Source organism: Carya illinoinensis, chromosome 6 (assembly GCF_018687715.1).
Source record: "Carya illinoinensis cultivar Pawnee chromosome 6, C.illinoinensisPawnee_v1, whole genome shotgun sequence".
NCBI lineage: Eukaryota > Viridiplantae > Streptophyta > Magnoliopsida > Fagales > Juglandaceae > Carya > Carya illinoinensis.
In genome coordinates, this window is record NC_056757.1 from 3,047,721 (window position 1) to 3,071,221 (window position 23,501).

Here is a 23,501-nt window from a genome sequence, read left to right on the forward strand (position 1 = left end):
TTGGAAGATGGAGCAGCCGCATATTTGAAGGATATTTCAGTCGAGTTCTTGTGTTTACACACAAAGAGTAAGCATACAGTTTACTGTGAGAACTATTATAATTACATAAAAAATCATAACACTAAATTTTTTTTGAGTTAATTGTAAAATCAATAGATGAGGGTTTTGGTTTTTACAAATGGAGGCCAAAGTTTTTAATTTTTGCCAAATTGATACCTAAATTATAAAGAATTCATAATTTTACGTATTTCCATCAATCTCTGGTTAGAAACTGATGGGAGGAATGCCATTTGTCAATTTTAGATTGACTAGGGTGTCAATCTTTGCCTTGATGCCATGTGTTATCCAATTACAGACTGACACATGACATTGGTATGCCATGTGGTAAGTCTCCCGTTAATTTGTTAACGGGAAACCAATAGAAGTGTCTAATTGCAAGCTTTTTGAAATTCAGTATTAATACTTCAAAAACTAATAACTATAGTATGGAGTTATAGAAACATAAAAACTTGGTTGCTAATTTTGGAAATAACCCTTTTGTTATATTGACTTATATGAAAGTTTTTCACATCAATGGTATATTAAGTGTATCAACAAGTAGAAGTGGCAATTCATGCTCACAAGTTGTATTCGTATCGTGCCAAGTTATGGATATTTGACTATATGAGTCAACTTGATTACGACCCGTTAAGTTAAACAGGTCAGACCTTTAAATCCTAACGCTACCCATTTAAATAACGGATGACATGATATGATCTGTTTAATAATTATTTAAAATTGGTCAACACAACACAACTCATCTCAATCTATTTTATGTAAATGGGTTGAATTGACCTACTTAACCTATTTGACTAGATTAACATAATTTCACGTAAAAGTTAAAATCTATATTTATTAGTAGTCACAATATCTCAAAGAAAATAATACTAACTACTAAAAAAAATCAATATTTTAAAAAAATTTTAACCTATAATAAAATCAATATTATAAATATTATAAGCCTAACAATAATAAATATGAACACAGATCCAAAAGAATAATCCTAACAATAAAAACATAAGCATATTGGGAAGTGGTGATGGCGAAAGAGAATGAGAGCTGAGTGATAAGTTAGGGTTTTTTAGTTCTTATAGTTTAGAGGGTATAATTGTAATTTTAAAATAAATGTATTTAGGTTGATTTTGGGTTAAGCGGGTGATTCGTTTATTAATCATGTTTTAATGAATCAATCTGTTTTAACCTAAACCTATTAAAATCAAACCAAACTCACTAATTTCATGATATAATGTCGTATTCATATTAGATTCATGACTCATGTCACATATTGCCACATACATCAACAAGGAGGCCTAACTCCAAACATTTTAAAAAAAATTCCAATCTAATTATTTGCAAATAAGACTTCCAATCCATTTTATTTGAAAATATGGCCCTATATTGAAAATATCACCAAAATATTTATTCTCTATTTAACACATGCTATTACTATATATGGTTCTTTTTTACTAGTGGTATTGATGGTATAATTGGTAAGATATCATAATCAATACCCATCACGAAAATACTTCGGAGATGAATCTTTAGGCTTGGAAAAAATGTTAGGCAGAACTAATACTCCACTTTTAGCAAATAATGGATCTCAAACTCACCTACTCTATATATTGATCATACGTCCCTCATGATGTTCGTCTTTTACATATACCAAAAGCCTATTTCTATTATACTATGAAAACACACCTTTCTCAGCTGATTGCTCCCATGCAATGATACAAGCTCTAAGTGGTTGTTCAACCACATCTCATCAGCTTAAATATATGTTTTAATATTAAGGGGATCCGATCTGTGACACAACTCAAATATGAAGTAATGGCATGTGTCTCTCTTAGGACGTACTAAGATATATATTTTTTATTTATTTTTGTGAGGATGCAATTTAGACCCATTTGGATACTAAAAGTGTTTCATCTCATCTTATAGTTACAAATTTTTATATAAAATATAATAAACAATTCAACTTTTTCAAAATTTAAAATAATAATAATATTAAAAGATAATATTATAATAATATTTTATTCAATTTTCATCTTAACTCACCGTCCAAACTGTACTTTAGAGTGAGGTGTAATGCAGAAAGAAAATAATCAGAGTAAAAGATATTAGAAAAAAAAAAAGTGGGGATTATATTTATGATCTTGACCTCATCGATGAGATATGCTATTATCCTTTTCCATGGTTGCCAACCAAACCAATCAAAAGAAGTCATACAGATCAATGAATTTTGTGAAAAGAAAAAATAAATAGAGTCCACCCAACCAAACACGTGGCATAGTACGGAAACTTCTGAGAAATCCAAGTAGTCAGCAGTCAAAGGTCCAATTTGGGTATCTAAGCCAAAAATTTTGAACTTTTCCCATGTTTGCACCATAGGAATTGGAAAAATTAATATGATCAGATAAAGAGGACCTCATATATAATACCTAAATCAACCACATGAAAAACGTGAATTCTGAATGAAATATTTGACGATATATAAAGGATAGATTCATAGATTCCTATAATACGTACGAAGTTGCATATATGTACATATATATACATATACAAGAAGTTTTCCTTTACATTGTATGATATTTTCTGAACTGTAGGCTTGCACTTAAAGGGCTGCATGCACACACCACAGTTTAAAATTGCACTTCAAGTTTTATGAATGGTAACGAGTAAGTGATGCAAGATGATGATCATCATTTTCTCTTAAGTATCACCTCATTAAGATTCGTATAAATCACAACATTTTTCCATTGCATTGACTTGATCTTATATTCCTTGCTTTATATAGATTTATAGTGAAGAAAAACAAGAAAAATGAGCCCGGGTTTGAGAGACGGAAACATATTAAGTAGACGCTACAACATTTACTAATATTTATGTAAATTAACGGATTATTAAAAAAGAATATAAAAACATCAAAGAAAAAAGCTAAGAAAAAGGTTTGAGATTCGAGAATCGAATAATACACTCTGGCGGTCTAAACGGTAATAACGGTGTAGTAAAAAGGACGATCGTTGCAGTGGCGAACTTGGAATCTCTCTCTCTCTCTCCCTTGCAAGACAAGACATCATAAATATAGTAAACCAATGTTTGTATGCTGCAATCTGCATACACGGCGCCAGAGATACAAAATTTTATGGTTATCCGTCGATGTAAATTTCGGCTTATAAATTGGGTTCCGAGGAGGATGACACTCAATCTCTTGCTTCGTTCCAAAACAGAGATTTCCTACAAACAACATAGATAAACAGAGAGAGAGAGAGACCTTTGTCTTTGCTTCAAGAAAATACGATTCCCATCCTGTAAGTCTCTTCCTCCTTCCTTTCCTCCGCATCTTTGTGTTAAATTCCTTGCCTTGTGCTGATACCTTTGCTTTTTTAAGTTCTTGGTCTGATAAAGTGTGTTGTCCTTTTATATGAGTCTAGGTCTCTCTCATTTTCCCTTTCTTTTTCTTCATGTTTCCCTTTCTGGGTACTTTCTCCTTGCTTTTTTTGCCTTCGAAAGTTTTTGGAGACGCTTTCTTTATTGGGTTTCCTTCATTTTTCTGTGATTGATAATTAAAGTCTTTTGATGTTCATAGATATACAACACCTTGTTAATTTTTTCCCCTTCTTCCCTCCTTAAATTTCAAACTTTTCTCCTAAAACTTCACGTGTTTATTGGTTTTCTTCCTCTTATGCCAATTTTGTTGAGCTTTATATGTTCTCGATGGTGTAGCCTATTTCATTGAAACCTGTTTATCATGGTTTCTGGTTTGGCCAACTCTTTCTCTTCTCTGTTTCAATAGTCTCTCAGTTTCTGTTTACTGCCCTCTCGTTTTGTAGTTGTAATAGCAGTAGTGGGGCCATAGTTTTTCCTGTTCTGTTTGCAGGGAGATGAAGGTTTCGAATCCAAAAACAGAAAAGGGGTTTCTTCGTTGTTATAGATACTGTTATCCCTGCGTAATTGCATGTTCCTGTAACTTGCTTTGTTTTTAACTGCGATGGTTCTGATTTTCAGGAGTTCTTCGAAAAGATAAGAGCCTGTGCAAGGAGTGTTTAAGGCTTGGATATAAGCTTATTTCCTCTTGAGTTTTTTTTTTTTTAAGTCTTTTGTGGGGGTGTTGAGAATTCGAGGATGGGGGATCACTTTGTCTTGCTGGTTGATCGTTTGCTCACCGAGTCTACGTTAGAGGCTGCAATTGAGAGCAGAAACTGGTCCATGAAAGCCGCATCCTCTGTAACTGACGAGAAGAAAATCGATAATGCTTCCAAGGTGGTTGGTGAAAATATATCATCTCCCGGGAAATTGGTGGAGTGCAGGATATGCCAGGATGAGGATGAGGATTCAAATATGGAGACGCCCTGCTCTTGTTGTGGCAGCTTGAAGGTCAGTTGGGCTCTCTCTAATTCCAACTTGATAACGTCAATATTGTATACAAGCATCCTATTCTTTCCTTTTATGTTCTTCGTATGGTCTGTTTTAGAATTTTGATCATATATTAGATGAATTGTCACCATCCAGTACCTTTCTGCATCTGAAGCCATCTGAACGTCAATACCAAAATTGTGTAGAATTTCTTTATGATTTTGATTCAATCAGGTTTTAGTCTACTAGTTTTTAAAAAACGCGAGCACATCATCAGATTTTTGACACAGTCAACTCCAACCTCACTGACCCTACCAAGTACCAACCAGAAACATTAAAAGCAAAAGAACAAAAAAGTCTATCCATATTCATTTTGAAATTCCCGTCTTGATTGACTGAACCTGAAACTTTGGCTTCAATTTGACTTTCAAGGAACACCATTCTTGGGTCTGCCTGCTTAAGATGTATGTGCTTGTTGACAACAAAATCTTAATGCAACTATCCCATAATGTAGCACACTGTTATCACAATGATCACATACACCATCCCACTTAAGCCTCAGCATCAATACTTCCCTTTCTTGGATTGATATAGGGCCTTCGTGTTGTTTTGTTACTGATCGAGGTTAAGACAGTCTAGCATGCACTGGATAGAGGTGCATTGCCACTTGCCTCGATTAAAATCATCAAAGAGAAATGTTAAAGCATGGTGATTTGATTCGAGATCAATTGTTTTAGCTGCAAGTTTGCGCCTAAATTACCTACCTCATGGTGTAAGTTGACCATAATGCTCTTTAAGCTTTCAATCTGGTCTCTTCCTTAACTCTTCTTCTTCGGAAATTGGTGTTTGGGAAGTTTCACAGATGTTATCTTATTTCTCTTTAATAGAATGCGAGGAACACAAACTCAACAATGGCTGATTTTATCACGTAATAGTATGATTTCTTCAAATGATTATAATATTATTTGAATGCAACTGGTATAACTGGTTGCACTGCAAACTGTTCTTGTGGCATTCATGTGATGATTTCAATTCCCATCTTTAGGAGTAGTTTATTGTGAGAAACTTGGTCATGAGTTACCTGATTTTTGCAGTATGCCCACCGCAGATGCGTACAGAGGTGGTGTAATGAGAAGGGTGACACTATCTGTGAGATATGCCAACAGGTGATCCAAGATTTTTTTACATCACTGTTAGTTTTGGATTATTGGATTGTTCTCCATTTTATCCATGCCTTATGCCAACCATTACATGCAAAGCTATCGTATTAAGATTAAATTCTTGAATTGCAGCAATTTAAGCCTGGTTATACTGCTCCTCCCCCACTGTTTCAATTGGGGAGTGTTCCAATGAACTTCAGGTAATCTTTATATAAACTTCTTATTTCAATGGCTGTAATCTGGAATACGTTGTTCTTCTTTTTCAACTTCACACACCAATGTGTTTTTCTGACTATGATGGATTAACCAGGGGAAATTGGGAGATATCTAGGAGGGACTTGCATCGTCCACGCATCATAGCAATGGTTTCAACTGACCGTAATTTACTCACTCCTGACTACGACGAGTATTCAGCCTCTACCACAAGAAGCTTGATATGTTTCCGTTCAGTTGCTGTCATTGTAATCTCTCTCTCTCTCTCTCTCTCTCTCTCTCTCTCTCTCTCTCTCTCTCTCTCTCTCTGTGTATGATGATCAACTTTATTCCTCTAATCTATAAATGTTGAAAAGTGCACTTTGCACCCTCAAATTACCAAAAGTTTTACATTTGGTAGTCCAAACTATTAAAAACTGACAATTTGCACCCCAATTGAATATATAACCCATTGAGATCAATGAAAAATATGTGATGTGGTACAATCTTGACCATCAGATTTGAATGTAGGGTGTAAAGTGTCATTTTTTTCAAACTCCGGGTGCAATGTATGTTAATAGTTTAGAGTGTAAAGAGCAATACCCTTGATAGTTTGAGGGTGGAAAGTGTATTTTTTTCTTCATAAATTCTAATTAAGTTTTTCACTTTCGAGAAACCTTAGCTCAATATAGTTTAGATCAAGTCGTAATACATCCTCTTTATTTATTCCTTTTAACTTGACCGATGCCTCTTACAATCCCATTCATTTTCTCCGGTGCAGTTCATGGTTCTACTGATTCTACGCCATACTCTTCCCCTCATTCTAAGTGGAAACAATGAGTACTTTTTCCCACTATCTCTGGTAAGAGAATTTAGGGCTTGCTAATTCATTTCATGAAGACAAAGGTGGAACTTCCCTTGCAGATATTACAATCATCTTTCCTTCTTTGCATGTAGTTGCTACTTCTAAGAACTGCTGGGATTGTTCTTCCGATCTACATTATAATGAGAGCAGTAACTTCTATTCAGCGCCGCCGACATCATCATCAGGTACATTCATTCCCATATGATCTTCTGATTCCTTTTTTACTGTTTAAAGTTCATTGCAACTAACTATGAAACATCTACCAACTTCAATTTCCTCATTAGGAGGAGCCTTCAATTTCATCTTCATCGGATGAAGAAGCTGAGCCTTCAACACTGCAGCCTCAGCCTCATATCATTCATTTTCACGTGTAGCTGGTGAATTGAAGAAGCTTCACAACAAGAAAATGTGTGCAAGATGGATAAGAAAAACGGAAATTATGATGCAGTGCTTTAATCAGTGTGGTGTGCTGTAATTCCAAAAAGGAAAGAAAAAAATGGAGGATCAAGTTTCAATTATGATGTAGCTAGCTATTAAGATGTGCTCTCTTCTGTTGCTCTTGCTGCTCATCGTCTGAATACTTTCTACAGCCCAAAAAAAAAAACAGTTTATCCCAAAAGCCAATATACAGACTTTATACCAAGAAAATAGAAGCCAAGCTAGTAAAGGTGAAGAATGTTCTTGTATATGTCATTCTGTAAATACCAAGTTTGGGGATTATGACTCAAATACCAACTTGAGTAGATACAAGTTAAGGGTGCGAGACAATGGATTATTGTTTTGCTTTAATATCTTTATTTGCATCATTTCTTTGTTATGGACATAACATGGCTAGAGAAATTTGGATAAGCTATTCAATCCTAGCATCTTCCATGGAATCCGTGTCAATGGCAAACTTGAGCAGGTCAATACTATCCACTCGTATGATATGGTTTTTTCTATGAAAATCCCTACTCCTGAACCTTGTTTTCTTGCTAAAACATCTATTTTTTTTTCTTCCTTCACTCTCACTAAAAATCAAGAGCTCCCTTACAAGTTCGAGAATTTTGACCCATACAGTTTCACAAAACTCTGAAAAGAATGCATAGTTAATTTGCTCGGAAGGAGTGCAGCCTTGGCTTTGTCTTGGAATGCAAAGGAAATGTACATTCATCATCGTTACAGAAGGAAAGTGCACAGGGATGATGTTTACATAATCAGTGTTGATAGGAAAGGATTTGCCAATTGACGGGATATTTTGAAGGCACTCATTATTTCCACAAGGCGCTAATACAAAACTTTATTACTATGAAATTTCGAAAGAAAAATGAAGAGAGAATTGGCAGCAAATGCCCATTCAAGATCCCGAAGACTACTGCATTGATTCGTGGAAATAATGTAATGCTCAAGTACATCAAAGGGCATTGGATTAAAATGATATATTCTCTCCAAATATTACTTTTTCCCATCTTTCTTAACAAAAACAAGTTTTTTAAAAAGTACACAGATCTAGGATGATTCTATCCCAAAAATTATGAATATGGTAAAATTCTGTACAGTCCATTATAAATGTTAAAAAAAATACAGCTTAAAGGAGGATACAGAAGAGGACCTCAGGCAGGGCATTTGTACAAGGCTTTGATCAGGATTCCCCCTATTCACACACTGAATTCACCCGGGCTGTGCACCTTATAGTCTGTCTGTTTTTGTCCTCTTAACACCTTAATTTCAGCTTCTCCTTGGCCTGCAATGTTGTGGAAAGTAAACAAGATAAGAAAATTGGAAAGCCCCTAACAACCAACTCTCTCTCCCTCTCTCTATCTCCCCTCTGTTTTTTTATTATTTTTTCTCTTTGGTCTGATGATCCTTTACACTTCTTTGAAAGAGGTCATTAGTCTCCTAATTATCATATGTTCTTTAAAAAGAGTGCAGTTGGTAGAAATACTTCCGACTCTTCTGCTGTGAACGCCAGCAGCATGCAAGTGCCCCAAATGCACAGCTAGCGACAGCAATTGCCAATGCAGCCCCCAGAGGCACGGCAACTGCATTTGCTGAGACCGCCAAATCTTCAAGAAACCCATCAAACCTATCATTCCCAAGATTTTTCTTGTCCTTGCGTAGCGATACAAGTATTTTTCCATAGTAATTAGTCAAAAATTTCAACACCTCCTCCTGGTCCCAATCAATACCATTATTTTTCTCGCTCTGAGAGAGACGGCAGGAAGAGCAAAGCTGCTTTGGAGGCCAAATCATTTTAGGAAATTTAGGATCGCCAGTCCCAAGAAATGCTTCTTCTTTGAATAATCTCTCATTAACCTTATTGTGCGCACTCCACAACCAAAGGGCGAAGTCACGGCTTGTTTTGAAAGGACTAGAGACACTGGAAATCAAGATTACTTATTTTCAGATTAAGTTAGCTGAAAGAAACTTAAAAGGACTGTAAATATGCACAATTCTCAGTAGCATACCTTGAACACATGTCATAAAAATGTTGGCGGCATTCCTCACAGACAAAGAAGTTGTGTACAAATTCACATATAGCTGTAAATGCAAATTGGCTCTCTCCATCCTCAATTCTCACAGACAGTGAATGCAGCAGAACCCACAATCCACAACTGCAGAAAGAGAAGAAAGCTACTTTTCAATAGAATCACTGGATGGAAATATCATAGTCGGGAGGAGTTAAAAAATAAAGGGAGAAAAAGGAAAATAACTTTTAGCAGCATAGCCAAACAACAAAAAATAAAAGCAGCAGCTTTTATTGAGAACAAAATATTGGGAATGATAAGAAGAAAAAGTAAACCCAAAAAGCAAAATCAATCACACACGACACACAAGATTTACATGGTTCGGCTAAGTGCCTACATCCACGGAGTTGCAGAGGATTTTATTCTCTTGAAAGTTGAATACACTATGCGGCAATACAATGAGCGGCCGTACGGAATAGTACAATATATATTTTTTTATAAGCAATATCAACCAATATATATATCAATATGGCGTATTAGCGCGTTAACCCTGATTAAGGGTCAGGTCAGACCGGTTTAGGACCCATCGGCCCAAGCCTCATTGAAAACTCACCAAAAAAACTGTAACAAGTTCTTGTCAGGCCGGGTCATCAAATCGGGCCGCCACAATAATAAACCAGGCTCCACACAAATAAGCCCAACACAAAAATCAACATTGAAATTGCACAAGTGATTGGGGTTGTCAATATGAAAAACACATAGTTAGTGGGGTTGTAAACTTCTAGTAACCAAGAACGTAAATGACATCATATGCAAGCCACCAAATGATGGCCTAACATAGATGTCACTTCATAACAACACTTCTTGCTGTTTAAAGCCAAGGCCTAATACTTGCATGAATAAGATGAGTGAAACTTGTGCAGATAAAAGGAATATATTGCCTTTTTTTGTCAATATCAATAAATACATAGCCCGGTGATGAATTTAAAGTTGCCTTCTACGTGGGCACGTGCCCACGCGCACTTGTAACAATGGATCCAGAGATAATGGCCTCTGAAAGCAAAATTATGGAGACAAATAATCATGCAGAGGAGGCTATAATTGCAATTAAAAAAATGAGCCTATCCCCATAGACTAGCTACCTCCTAGATGCCGAAACTGAAAAACAAGGTTGGTCATTGAAATCCGCTCTTAGAATATCACCATTATCATGAAGCAAAAAAAGAAAAAAGAATATCTCATTGTGCATGGAGCAAAGATAACTGCATGTTGTAATTTTGAGCTACTTAAAATATGAAACTTACTTCTAGGCACACAAAAAAGTGAAAGTTTATACTTGCTGTGTATGATGACTAACAAATTGAACCAATTCCAAAATTTGGAGACCTGTGTACTTGGCCTATGACTTTAGCTTTTACTAAAAAAACCTCCATTGCTTATTAAAAAAATGGAGACCACTACCTGAAGCCCCTTGTATCATTCTTGCTGCCTCGGCAGAACATCTGGAAGGGAACACAAAAGATTGTCGACAAAGTTAGGAATTTGCTTCAACAAATACAATATTACATCGTGATAAAGTTGAGTCAACAGCCAATACGGTAACCAACCCAAAGAAAAAGGTGAATTTTCCAAAGAAATAAATGTACCGGCCAGCTATAGCCTATAGATGAAGTAATTAGATGATCTTACTGTCTAGGTATTTAAGAGCATCCCAAACTATGGACTTAATAAATTACTCGAGCACTGATTCCCCTCATATAATAAATCCACCATCCATATACTTCAAGAAAACCATATCAAATTTGGATGCAATTTCAACTTCCTCAGGAACTTCAACATCTCCAAATTAGCAACTACACAGAATAAACCACCGGGCAGAAAGACAGTTTTCAAAGAATAAATCATAAAAAAATATATAAGAATTGGTCATTATTAAGTTGTATACAATGTGAAGAGTCATTAAGCACTGACAAAACTCACTGCTAAACAGAAAGTCCAAAGGACGCCAACCAGCAATCTCCAACATCAAGTCAATTGGACTGTCTAAAGTGATTTTATCAAGCATCTCATTTACTTTTCCAAATAGAGGAAAGATAATGGGAACAGCGTCAATAAAGAATGGACTAGGTACAGGGCATAGTTTTTTAGGCATGCAATATTGACTTTCCCAGCAAACAGAAAATCTAACTTCACCTATCACATATTAAAGGTAAGAAGATGTTAATCAACAAGCTTATAGTTTGAGCCTGATACATCCCAGGAAACAATATAGACAATAAACTGATATAGCCCAGGAGGTAGGTCCAACACCCAGAAGTGATGATGGACCAAAAGATGCCTGAATGTATGGCTAAAAACCTTGCAGATATGATATTCTGCAATTTCCAGCAAGATTGGTGTTAATGCCATGAAATATGCAGAATATTTGTAACTATGGAGCTCACAATTGAAGCCATAGAGACACAAGGGAAACAAAAAAAGAAAACATTGTCTTAATTGTCTTCTTTTGCTACACGCACAACCCTTGATTGAGCAAAAAAATGTAGATTTTATGGTCCCTGAGCATATTACTTGAAACCAAACCTAATTAACTCCAAAAATAAGCTTAAAAGGACTTACTTATAAAACAAAAAACAAAAAAAACAAAAAAAAAAAGCTTAGAAGGACTCAACTACAAAAGTAGCACTGACCCCTAATATAAAACTTAAGCCCCTTCACAGTAAAACCCAACCCAGCACTGGCTTTAACTTGAAAAAAGCTAATTATATTAGAAGTAATCAAAGAAAAGTCCCTTCATCCACTTTTTGCATCTAAAAGTCTCTGTTCAATATTAATTGCATCAATGATGAAGACAAACAATACTTGCCTGTAGTCATATTTCCATCTCTTATATGGGCAAACATCTAGCTGGAAGGGCATTCTATACTGCTTAAACTATTTATATTTATGGCTGTAGAAGGCCTCATGTGCTTCTTTACAGCTAATATTCATCACCATACAATGTCAATAATTGTGAAGAAAATATAATCAGTAATTGAAAAAAGAAATCACGTATATATCTTATTGTTTGTAAAAATGGCTCAAAAGATATCAGCCACAGCCAAATTTAGGTATAAGATTATTTTGTAGACCCCAACTGAACAACTGATGATACTGATATGTTATATAAGCAGAGTATAGCATGATATCAAAGTTCAAAAGGGTAAATACAGCCTTTGAGTATCTACCCAATATCCTCGAGGTACGCCTTTTCCACAAATCTGAAAATTTCCCAGTGTGCCCTCTCCATTATTATCTCCCTGCTTACTAGGTGACCACATGTCTAATGGGCACAAATCATCAAAGTTCACCAGTACATCAGCACTTCCCCTCCGGCACCTGCCATATATATCTAGATTGAAATAATGAAGGAAGAATCATATTTGGCAAAGAAAACTGGCATACTAGATTACGTCGGTACCTCCTAGAAGGATGATGAGCCACCAAAAGTTGCAGAAATTTTATTAGTGAAGCTCGGGTTTCTGATTTGATCATCTGCAACACAGGCATAAAAAAGATGGGTAAATCTTTGGCAATCATGGGCCCAAATAAATAAAGCCTGACTATATAACAAAAACTATACCTTGTGTTCTAAAATAATCTCAAAGGCTGTTGATGTTACCTCCTCGACATCATACACAGCACGTGCAATCTTACAAAAGCATGTGGTGCAGGAGTCAATATGTTTTTTATATAGAAGAAACTTTAATTTGTAATAGAACTGGAGAAATTATATCTAATGTTCTCTTAAGGACCTGCACAGGGTCTGATACATTTGATGAAAGATGCTCATTCTCAAATTTCTCATCATCCAAACCAAAAGAGCTGCAAAATTATAAGTACGTGAGAATGCAGTAATAAGCACAAACTCAATGCTAAAATTCACATTATAAGTTACAAAACAAAATGTTATGTGCCCATTATCATCTCCCCGGTGCTTGGTTGGTCATGTCTGATAGAACATCAGGCACCTTCTCATAAATACTAGCACATGGACAAATTTGTTCATGAGAATTATGGTTTAGTTATTTGAAACGAAGAAATGTAATGCCATCAACAGTTATCAAAAGTAAATGTACGGAGTGGTTTAGCCTAATCCATCAACAGCTAACACAAGTAAATGTATAGTCCTGTTATCCATAGAGGTGATTCAATTTTTATACACTACATTTTGCTATAGTAACCTTTTAGCATATAGCTCAGAAAGAGAGAATAGTAATACATGTTAATGCATACCCTAAACATGGACTTTTGATGGCAAAGAGAAGTCTGCCTAAAAGCTCAACAGCTAGAATAATAATACATGTTAATGCATACCCTACACATGGGCCTTTGATGGCAAAGAGAAGTCTACTTGAAAGCTCAACAGAGGACTCATGAAGGCTTTTTTTTCAAGGCTAGATCATACCATTATTTGCCAAGACAGGGTCCTTCTCATGTTTTATTGTCTCATTAAAAAATTTTAGATCTATATTTATGTTCTGGTACCTTATTCTTTCTCACTTTTGTTTTACTTTTTTTTTCTCCTAATCCCTGCAGACAAATATATTAATTTATTGAACCTGTTACGGTTGCAATTACTTTTTTATCTTTTCAAGATGGAAAATAATGTATTGGCAAATGATGCAATAGTTACATTCCATAGAATTACCTCCCTAAAGGAATCAAATGTATGATCCACATAATTAAATTTGATGATTTTTTATTCTTCTTCAAATAACAAAAGGATGGAGGAACATAGGCTGGGGGCGAGGGGAGGCGGGCGCTCAAAGGGGCACATAGGTCATTTACCAATTTTATCTTTGTCTAATGATACTCATTTCTACCTAAAAAATAAAAATAAATGATACTCATTTCTTGTACAATCTATATGGTTGGTAGGTGTAAAATCCAAGGCCTACTAAGCCATGAGGTAAAGCATAAAAATTTATATCCATAAAGAAAAATAATAATGATTAAGCATGTCAAGAATGTCTGAACACTTTTTAAGTTTTATTTAATTTTAAGCTCATCAATTGAAGGACTGGTTTTTCCATTAATTAAATCATGGACCTCAAACGTAAAAAAGTATGAGATCTTTCAAAAACCCGGGATATGAAAACCATTAAAGTTACCTACACATTACATACGTCACAACACTCATTGAGTAAATTCCAACATTATAACTCCTTTGAGTAAAACATATGGTGAATTATACTGCCTTCAACTGAATACCCCATACCTGTCTGTTTGCTTGTTTATCCAATTAATCAGTCGGTCAGCTGTCCGTCCATCATCAATGAGACGTATTTCACTTTTCTCTTGTTTAGGTTCCCAACCTCCGGCTACAAATTTAGCAGGAGGACCCCAAAAGAGCATAGGATAATGAACAACAGAAAACTTATCACAAAGTTTAGTGTTTATCTGTGCTGCCAAACAAGTGAAAGTAGAAGGACTAATCATCAAGCCATACATTAAGATTCAGGTATCATTCAAACAAACAATAATGGAAATGCAACAACTACATGAAGAGAGGGCTAACAGAACAATGCCAAAACCTGAATGATGATAAGAACAAAGATGAAAAATCATATATATGGCAAAATCTATCAATAAGGTGAACCATGGTTTAATAAATATTGATCTGAAGGGCAGCTGTCTACTTTAATTGGGTGGCCACTGCTTTAGCCCTCCATTGAGTATATAATTTATCCCTTAACAAACAAATCTATCAATACAAGAGAGAGGCATGTCTAGAAGGAGAAAAATAGATAAGAAACTAATGAAAGTTGTCATTAAAGTCTATAGCAGCTGTCCAAAGGAGGATAGTATTGAAAAAGAAAGATTTGAGCTCATCGAACATTCATTCAAGTCCTCAAAATCTCGGCCATTGCTTCCCTCCAAATACACCATATGAGGCAAGTAAGAACCATCTGAAAGTTCTTTAAAATTTTGAATTTAATTTAGATAGACATTTGATGGAGTATCATTCTTATTCGACCAACATAAGATGGTGAAGTGGATTATTTTCTTCATTCTTTAACCTTTGGTACTCTACCAGGTAGGGGGGTGGTGGTGGTGAGGATAGGATCTAGTGGGTCCCATCCAAAAAAGGAGGAAGTCTGAGTACAGAACATTTTATAATGCTTTGTACCCGCCTGTACTCCTTTTCCTTGGAAAGGCATTTGGCGGAATAGAGCTCCATCATGGGTGGCATCTTTGTTGGTCAGCTCAATAGAGAAGATTCAAACTATGGATAATATGAGGAGGAGAATCATAGTGATGAATTGGTTGTATATGTAAGAAGAGAGGGAACAGTTGACCCTCTGTGCTCTTAATAAATCAAATGCCTTAAAAAATCAAATAAAAATCATAATTAACCAAAATGACAATCACATAGGTGACTTCTAGATAACTCAAGAACTTTGCCACTCAAAAATAATACATCGTGAGCCATACAACACATATAAGGCTTAATTTAGGTATTTCCTTTCCAATCTTCACCAATGTTATCACTTTATAGTGGGTTTCAAACCGCTGAAACAGTTCAACAACTACTAGTGCTCAGGGAAAAGGCAGTACTACTGTTCATAAATACAAAACGTACTAAAACAATGCAGGCATAAAAAAAATAAAACTCTGAAGACAGTGATCAAGAGAACACGGCATAAATACCTTCAGTGCACAATCTACCCTACTCATCAATATGATTCCCGGATGCACTGCATCAGGTCCATTAAATAGCCTAGCAACTTTTTCATAATGAGGCTGCATAATTTATTCTCAATCAATTTCAACTGATAAACAATATTCCTTAGGAACTATTCGTCACAAAATTTAACACAACAGACCTTATAATTTCTGCAGGCTGGGCACCTGAAAGACCAATCAAATTATGTTCAATTTAAAGTCAAACTCTACATGAAATAAAAATATCAAATTTCAAGTTCTTCAATAAACGCAGAGAGGAAAAAACGGCAAGGTCATTTTGATAATAAACAAAAAGATAATCACTGATCTGCTGTTACACGCACCAAGAAATAGAGAGAGAAAGAAGATGTAATAGAGAGAATTAGAGAGAGTGACAAAGGTTGTAAAACACGTTTTGAAAAAATAATAAAAAACGACAAAACGTATTTGAAATTATTCAAATTTTAATACGTATTGCCTGTTTCATTATGGAGATTTCAATGAAAATAACGAACTATGAAGTAATACCGAAGTAATACCCAAGAAATTGCGCAAAATAGCTTCAATGAGCTCAAATAACATTTCCACGACAGTAGCTTCGTTAAAAAATTTAAATACTTTAATGCAAACGAACCCAGGGAATCTTCAAATTATAGATCTTAAACGTTAGTTAAACAATTTGCTACACGGAATACAAACAATCTTTTTCATTTTTTTGCGTACTGACCAGTGGGCAAAGAACTCAACGACGGCAAAGGTAGCAGGGGTGTCCCCGATGACCGAATCGAAATTCGAGGCGTTCAAATCAACGGCGTAATCGTGAGGACCACCGTTCTCGTTGTCGATCGCCCGAAGGATCGAGCGGGATCCTAGAGACAACGAGGTAGCTCCGGAGCTCAAGGAAAGCAGGCTCAGAAGATTCAGAACCAAAAGTACCTGAGACATGGGATTTGACCCGACTGATAGAGAAAGAGAGCCAAATCCGATGCGACGAACCTCCTTCCAGCACTAGGGTTTTGTTTGGTAAGAGCTCTTGAGATGAGTGTTTTGAGTTTTCGGAGGTTTTGGCCGCCTTTTCTTCCTTCGGGAAGTTCGGTTAGAGAATGGATTGGTCGATTATGGTGTTACGGGTACGATCGTTGACGGAAAGAAATGTGGATGCCCTTCTGCCGTAGTTCGTAACTGTTTAACTTATTACAAAGAGAACGGATAGTTCGAGTCATGACTGCAAGTCTTGCGATTACTTTTTTTCAATTACTTAAAAAAATGTATAAATGATAGATTTATATATAAAAAAAAATTAATTTTTAATAATAGATCTTAATTTTTATCAACGGTACGATATTTACACATTTTATAATTTTATCTAACATTACTTAATTAAAATGACAATTTTAAAAAAAAAATGAAAACGGTAAGGGTTTGTAGGCTTGTAGCAAACAGAAAATATCTAATAATTTTTTAGTTAAAATATTTTATTCTATTTTCTAAAAAAAATTAAAAAAATAATTTAATATAATTTTTGTTTTAAATTTTGAAAAATATGTTTTATTTTTTTAGAAACTTGAAAAAATTGTAATAATCAAATAAAAAATTAGAGATTTGAAATTAAAATGTATTTTATATTTAAGTGAATTTTGTCTTTAAAAATAAAATATCTGAAAATACATAAGAATAGTTAAAAACACTTATATTCTCAAACTATCTCTAAAATACTCATCGTATTTCTAAAATATTTCTTCAATTTTAAATTCCATAGTGTAAGTTCCGTATGTTATGAGAAAACTTTAAGAAAAAATGATACAAAAGTTTTTTGAGTATGTATATTTCGAGTAGCAACTCATGTTTTTTTCATCAACAATGATATGTATACAAAAAAGATATAGAATTCAAACAATGATATAAGCAATGACCCCTGTTTAGTCACTATTTTTCACGATACACTTCCAATATTTTTGTTTTCTTATATTTGTGTTGGTAGTGTTAGGACTTGATTAGAAAATAAAATGATCAACTCATCTTAAAGTTTTTCATAAGTTCCTTCGTAGACATCACTTAAACATAAAATGTAATTTAATTTTTAATTTTTAATTTTTTCATCTGATCATTACCTAATCATTATAATTTTTTCAAACTTCTAAATAAAATACAAAAAATAATACAACTTTTTCAAATTTCAAAACAAAAATCATATTAGTAAATTATATTCAAACAATATTTTAACTTTATAATATTTTTATTCAGCATTTTATTTCTCCTTTTTTAAAACTTAATAAAACATCTTAAGTCAAATTATTTAATTATTATTTTCAAACTATTTAACTATTATTAACAGAATTCTCATATCATCTCGTTATCTAAATATACCCTTAGTTTATTTGTAAAACTCGTTGCATAGACTTTAAATAAGATGTGGAATGTCAAGAGGACAAAAGTCATTCCTCTTAGTCATTTCTTTTAATTGTGTGTTACGAACGCATTAACAAATTTTGTATTATGTGCACATTATTCATAACGATTAGATCATAATTACTATTTTTTTTATTTTTATAAGAGAAATGCTACTTCCACTGCTCCTCCCTCCCGTTCCTCTCTCCCACTTGACGTGGAATGCCCACGTTACCTGTTTTTAAATAATAATAAAAACACCGGAATACATAACTTCTTCTTCCCTCTCGCCGATTTTTCTTTCTTCTCTCCCAAACCAATCCTTCGCAAGGCAGATGCGTGAGGGTGAAGGGAAAGAAAGAAGCTCATACTGACTAGTTTTTCTTTCTCTCCCAAACCAATCATATATATATATATATATATAGAGAGAGAGAGAGAGAGAGAGAGAGAGAGAGAGAGTAGGAAGAGAGAAGCTCATATTGATCGAAATTAATCTAGCTCCAATCCAGATGTGTGAGGGTGAAGGGAAGGACACCACTTGCATTATGTTTTGGTGTTTGAAGCATATTGTTTCAGTACATTGGGATACCCACCTAATTACAATAGTTTTTGGTTCTCCTGGTGATACCACTTGTGACTGAACAAGATTGCATTTTGCAGGTGCAAAGATGGAAATCGAAGAAGTTCCTACATAAGCATCAAGAAAGAAAAGTAAGAAAAAGAAATCAAAAGCTGCAGCTACAAAGAATGGTTAGCCTATGGTCCGAAGATAACCCAACTGCTGTTTCAAATGGTGAAGCTCTGGAGGATTCTAAATCAGAAAAGAAGAAGAAGGAGGAGAAGCGCAGAATGGATCAGGAGCTAGAGCAACAAGAGGACCAAAACACCCTTCAAAATGAAACAGATAAAAAGAAGAAAAAGAAGAGTAAGAATGAAGATGAGGGGAGTTGCAGTCTGCCGTTAATGGTAAAGGGAAAAAGAATAAGTGAAGAAAGGAAGATGCTGACTGAATTTTTTGTTCTTTTTTTAATATTTTAATATAATAACATGTGGCATAACATGGGCATGACACCTCAAGCGAGATGGGTGAGCGGGAGGGACGAGCGATAACTGTAGAATGACTCTTTTATAAAGAGATGACGTAAAACTCACGAGATCACCCTCCCTTTTATCACTTACTATAAAAGAAAGAATATTCTAGTTAAATTATCAATCAACATGACGTTCTTATTGTTCCTATCTAGCATGGAAGGCCAACCTGTCGTTCTTATTATTTCTATTTAGCATGGAAGATCATGGTTAAACTATCCTGAATCTTGCGAGTCTCTGCCTATCTCTGATGGAGCGCCTAAAGCCATATCGAGCACACGTCATAAGTCATAAGACTTGCACTTTTGTTCATTGTGATGTTATACAAGTTCTTCTATTCAGAGTCCTTACACTGCACATGACCTGCGAGTTGGATTTCTTTTTTACCTCAAATGCGCATTTTGGAATATGAAACAGTAACCCCATTTCAAAGGGTCTCTATCATTTCTGTATGTATGGACTACAAATTTAGTATGAGGTGGAAAAGATTGAAAGAGATTTTCTACCATTTTTGTACATATAGACTAAAAATTTAGGTGAAAATTGAAAAACTTTCAACTTTTCTGTAATCTTTTCAAGGGGTTTCTGTCATTCTGGCAGATAGAAGCAACCAAACATGGATGGTTTCTCCTTTATCTTTGGGCTCAATAGATATAACCCCAGATCCAGCACCCACTAGCGAAGAGTCTTTATTGCCAGACAATTGAAAAAATCCCTTCTCCAGCTCCTATCAGTGAACCTCCTCCAAGTGGAGCTTCTTCAATCTTGATTAGCTCTATTAGTTCCCTTGGAGCATCCATTGCTTCATCTCTTCTTCTATTATTCTCAACTTGAATATATTTGCATGATTGAGTTGATTTTTTTTTTCCTTTTTTATTTTATTTTTATCACCATTGATTTTCGTACAAACCTTCAGCTTAGTGGTTTCAACTGGGTTTTCAAAGGTTGAATGGCTTTTTAAATTCCAGTGATATTGAAACGCGACGAAGGGGGAAGCAATGGGGAAAGAAGTTTGCCCTAGAATTTCGATATGGTTGCATGAGAAGGTTTGCCCTAAAATCGGTCGAAAGGGAAAGTCAATTTTCTAAATTGAGAGAGCAAAGGGAAGCAATGAGAGAGAGAGAGAGAGAGAGAGAGAGAGAGAGAGAGAGAGAGAGAGAGAGAGAGAGAGAGAGAGAGAGAGAGAGAGAGGACTTAAGTGTGTTTTGAAACTGAGAGAACTTGAATACACAAAACTTAACATATTAAGTAGACCAGATTTGCCACGTACATGTGCGTGTAGTGTGTTGTGGGGAACCGGCCTTTCAAATAGATCTTTCCATTACTATATGCCTAAGGAAAAATCTATTCGGCTATCGGTTTTTTTTTTTCTACACCGCACACTTGACGTGGCAAACACGATCTAGGTGGCCAAATCACAACTCTTAGCTTGAGGTCCTCTTCTAATTTTAAAAGTTTCTAATAGTGTAGCAGTTGATGCATGTATATGCATGTGTGTGTGTGAGAGAGAGAGAGCTTCGCTAGTAGTAGTCGATAAATTGTTGTGTCAGAGAAGATGTTCTAGCCTAGAAAAAAAAGTGTTTCAGTGATAAAACTAAGATGTAAATTTAAATAATGAACTTTTATGTCCAAATACTTGAATATGATGTGTAGTATTGAAGTACTTGACATCCATACATTTTAAAATTTATGTTTGTGCGATTGTTGTTGCTGTTGTTAAGATTATTGTTGTTCTTTGGCATTGTGAGATTGAAAGTTCAATATCTAACCATAATAGTAGTGACAGATAAAATGCTATGAAAATGTGATGAAACCATATGTTTCACACTTAGGGAAATTTGCAAGACCCATGTTGAAAAAGTTTTTGATTTTAGGAGTTTGGATATTTTGGAAGTTATGCATTTGAATTTCTGATGACTAACTTTTTTGAATTTTGTGGGGCAATTAAAGGATTAGAGAGATGACAAATTTGTTTTTTCCAGCATGAACATTTTATTTGTTTTAATTGTCATTTAGTTTTGTTCTCAATTAGATCACCTATGGCATCGAGTCAATTATTATGTGTAGTTAATGTGCTTCCAATGGAATCACCAAATCACAGCTCTCACAAAAGGCCTCCTAAACTAACAAAAATTCTGGAAAGAAATTCTATGCATGCCTGAAGAATAACACAATAAATTGTTTTTGAATTTTTCATATTTAACGTTTAAAATTTTTGAATTGTATGCAAGGAGAAATAAGATGTCAATTTTTCATATGGACATATATAGTTAAAATTGATAGAGGAGAAAACTTGGACAAGAGAGTATGTAGTTCAAAAGAGGGAGGATGATGTATTGTTGCATTAGTATGAAGCTCATAAAGAAAAAGATCTAATAAAGAGAGAGAATGTTCTTCACAAGTAAGAGGATGAATTTCGAAAGTGGATCATATAGAATAGATGTGCACATATATTATTGTGTTTGTACTGGTAGTTATCTATTATAATAATTTTTTTGTTAGTTTGGACTATAGATGTATAATGTTACTGCTGATTGTAAATGGATGGTTTAGACCGTAATTATAACATTATATTCTCTATGAATATCATTATGGATGTGTATGGTAATGGATGTTAAATTTTATGATTTATGAAATGGCTAATAATGGTACTGGATCATTTTGGGATAATATTAATAAGGAAAAACAACATTCATATAATATTTTACAAAATCTTTTAAAGAAATCAACAGGTTACACAATTTCATTCCCATAAATTCCAAATAAAAAATCATTTTCATTTTTCACAACAACTTCTCCACAATTTCATCCCACAACACTTGTGAGATCTAAGAAATATGGACTTCTGTGGGTTGACAGTACTATGATTGTGAGCAATCTTAATGGTGGTCATAACTCATACCCTCTTCACCAAGTGAGCATTTACCTTTACCGTACAATCCATTTTAATTGTTGATCATGGCCTCAACTGGTTACTGTGGTTAGGATGGTATTTGCCGCCATGCACATGCTCAATTGTCACATATTTTGCACTCCTATCTACCTCTCTCTTCGTCCTAAATGTCTTCACACCAAAACCCGATTACTTAGCATATCGTTTGTAATAGCCCAGAAGCTCTTTCTCAGTGGCAAACTCTACACAAGATTCTGGCTCTTCAACTCATTCATCATCATCATCTGATACTTCATTAGTCCCCTCCACCTTCGCCTCTTTATTTACAATAGATGTAGTTTCCAAAAATGGAAATGAATGGTTGAGATTAACATTTATATTATATACACTGGATGTTAATTTATCGGTTAAAAGTCTAATACTGTTAGTAATATGACAACTTTGATCAGTTGTGTGATGTACCTCTAATATTATTTCACTTTCAACGCTATTATGCGCAATTGATGAATCACTTATGCATTATGAGTCTTTTCAGATTGTCTCAACTCCTTTGGATTACTTAATAGAAGGTAGGGCATGATTGGTGAATGCTGCAATTAGGCAAGGTATTAGAAAGATTGAAACGCAGGTACTAAAAAAGATTAGAAAAATAAAAATAAAAGGTATTTTCCTGGATAGGCTCTTGAAATCATCTCAACACCTTTGGATTACTCGTTGGAGGGTAGGGAATAGTTGGTCCAAAATGTGCAATAGTTGATAGATGCTGCAATTAGGCACGATATTAGAAAGATTCAAATGCATGTACGAAAAAAGATTTAAAAAAAATAAAAGGCATCTACCTAGATAGGCTCTTGAAATTGTTTCAACTCCTTCATATTACTCGAGGGAAGATAGGGTTTAGTTGGTCCAAAATGTGACATAGTTGATGGATGCTGCAATTAGGCATGGTGTTAGAAATACTCAAATGCATGTACGAAAAAACATTTTTAAAAAATAAAAGGCATAGATTTGGATATTAATTTTGAAGCATCATAAATGACGAGTTGAATGGATATTCGAGACCATAATGTCCCTATAACACAGAAATAAACAATACATTAAGTAAATGAAAATATCAGACACAACTACATATCCAAATGATCAATGTGTATCATACCTAGATCGATGAAATCGATGTAGAAGACTGTGTGGCCTTCCATCTACCTCTTTACCCACCATGCTATTTCAACTGGATTGGTGAAATCGATGTAGAAGGCCTGGTGCACTCTAATGCTCAATCTCTTTCATTTTTTATACAAACTTTTTATTTTGTCTCTTATTAGGTACAAACAATTTTCCTTGAGCATCAAACAAAAAAATTAGCAACC

The 23,501-nt window shown here is 34.7% G+C and overlaps 2 protein-coding genes across 7 annotated transcripts; one reads left to right on the forward strand and one right to left on the reverse strand.

Moving 5' to 3' along the window:
* Positions 1–3,055: 3,055 nt before the first annotated feature.
* On the forward strand, positions 3,056–7,415 carry LOC122313092. Of its 4 annotated transcripts, none has more exons than XM_043127821.1 (8): positions 3,056–3,347; positions 4,045–4,413; positions 5,487–5,558; positions 5,685–5,752; positions 5,863–6,013; positions 6,526–6,606; positions 6,702–6,794; positions 6,894–7,415. In XM_043127821.1, exons 2-8 carry the CDS (start codon positions 4,162–4,164, stop codon positions 6,981–6,983), a joined length of 807 nt encoding a protein of 268 aa, XP_042983755.1. In that variant the 5' UTR covers positions 3,056–3,347; positions 4,045–4,161; the 3' UTR covers positions 6,984–7,415. The 4 variants fall into 4 exon arrangements, with proteins under 4 accessions (XP_042983755.1, XP_042983758.1, XP_042983756.1 ...); XM_043127824.1 differs by lacking the exon at positions 3,056–3,347 and adding an exon at positions 3,500–3,516; XM_043127822.1 differs by lacking the exon at positions 3,056–3,347 and adding an exon at positions 3,552–3,926.
* Positions 6,437–16,986, reverse strand: LOC122313091 (sulfhydryl oxidase 2-like). Of its 3 annotated transcripts, none has more exons than XR_006243282.1 (13): positions 16,492–16,986; positions 15,926–15,950; positions 15,750–15,842; positions 14,317–14,498; positions 12,851–12,920; positions 12,679–12,747; positions 12,517–12,590; positions 12,284–12,434; positions 10,518–10,558; positions 9,057–9,203; positions 8,534–8,968; positions 8,201–8,332; positions 6,437–7,000 (listed from the first exon to the last, which is right to left on the reverse strand). XR_006243282.1 is itself a non-coding variant. In XM_043127819.1 (12 exons), the coding sequence occupies exons 1-12, from the start codon at positions 16,707–16,709 to the stop codon at positions 8,317–8,319; spliced, it is 1,521 nt and encodes a 506-aa protein (XP_042983753.1). In that variant the 5' UTR covers positions 16,710–16,986; the 3' UTR covers positions 8,013–8,316. The 3 variants fall into 3 exon arrangements, 1 of the variants encoding a protein (XP_042983753.1); XR_006243281.1 differs by having other exon boundaries at positions 6,437–7,193; XM_043127819.1 differs by lacking the exon at positions 6,437–7,000 and having other exon boundaries at positions 8,013–8,332.
* Positions 16,987–23,501: the final 6,515 nt, after the last annotated feature.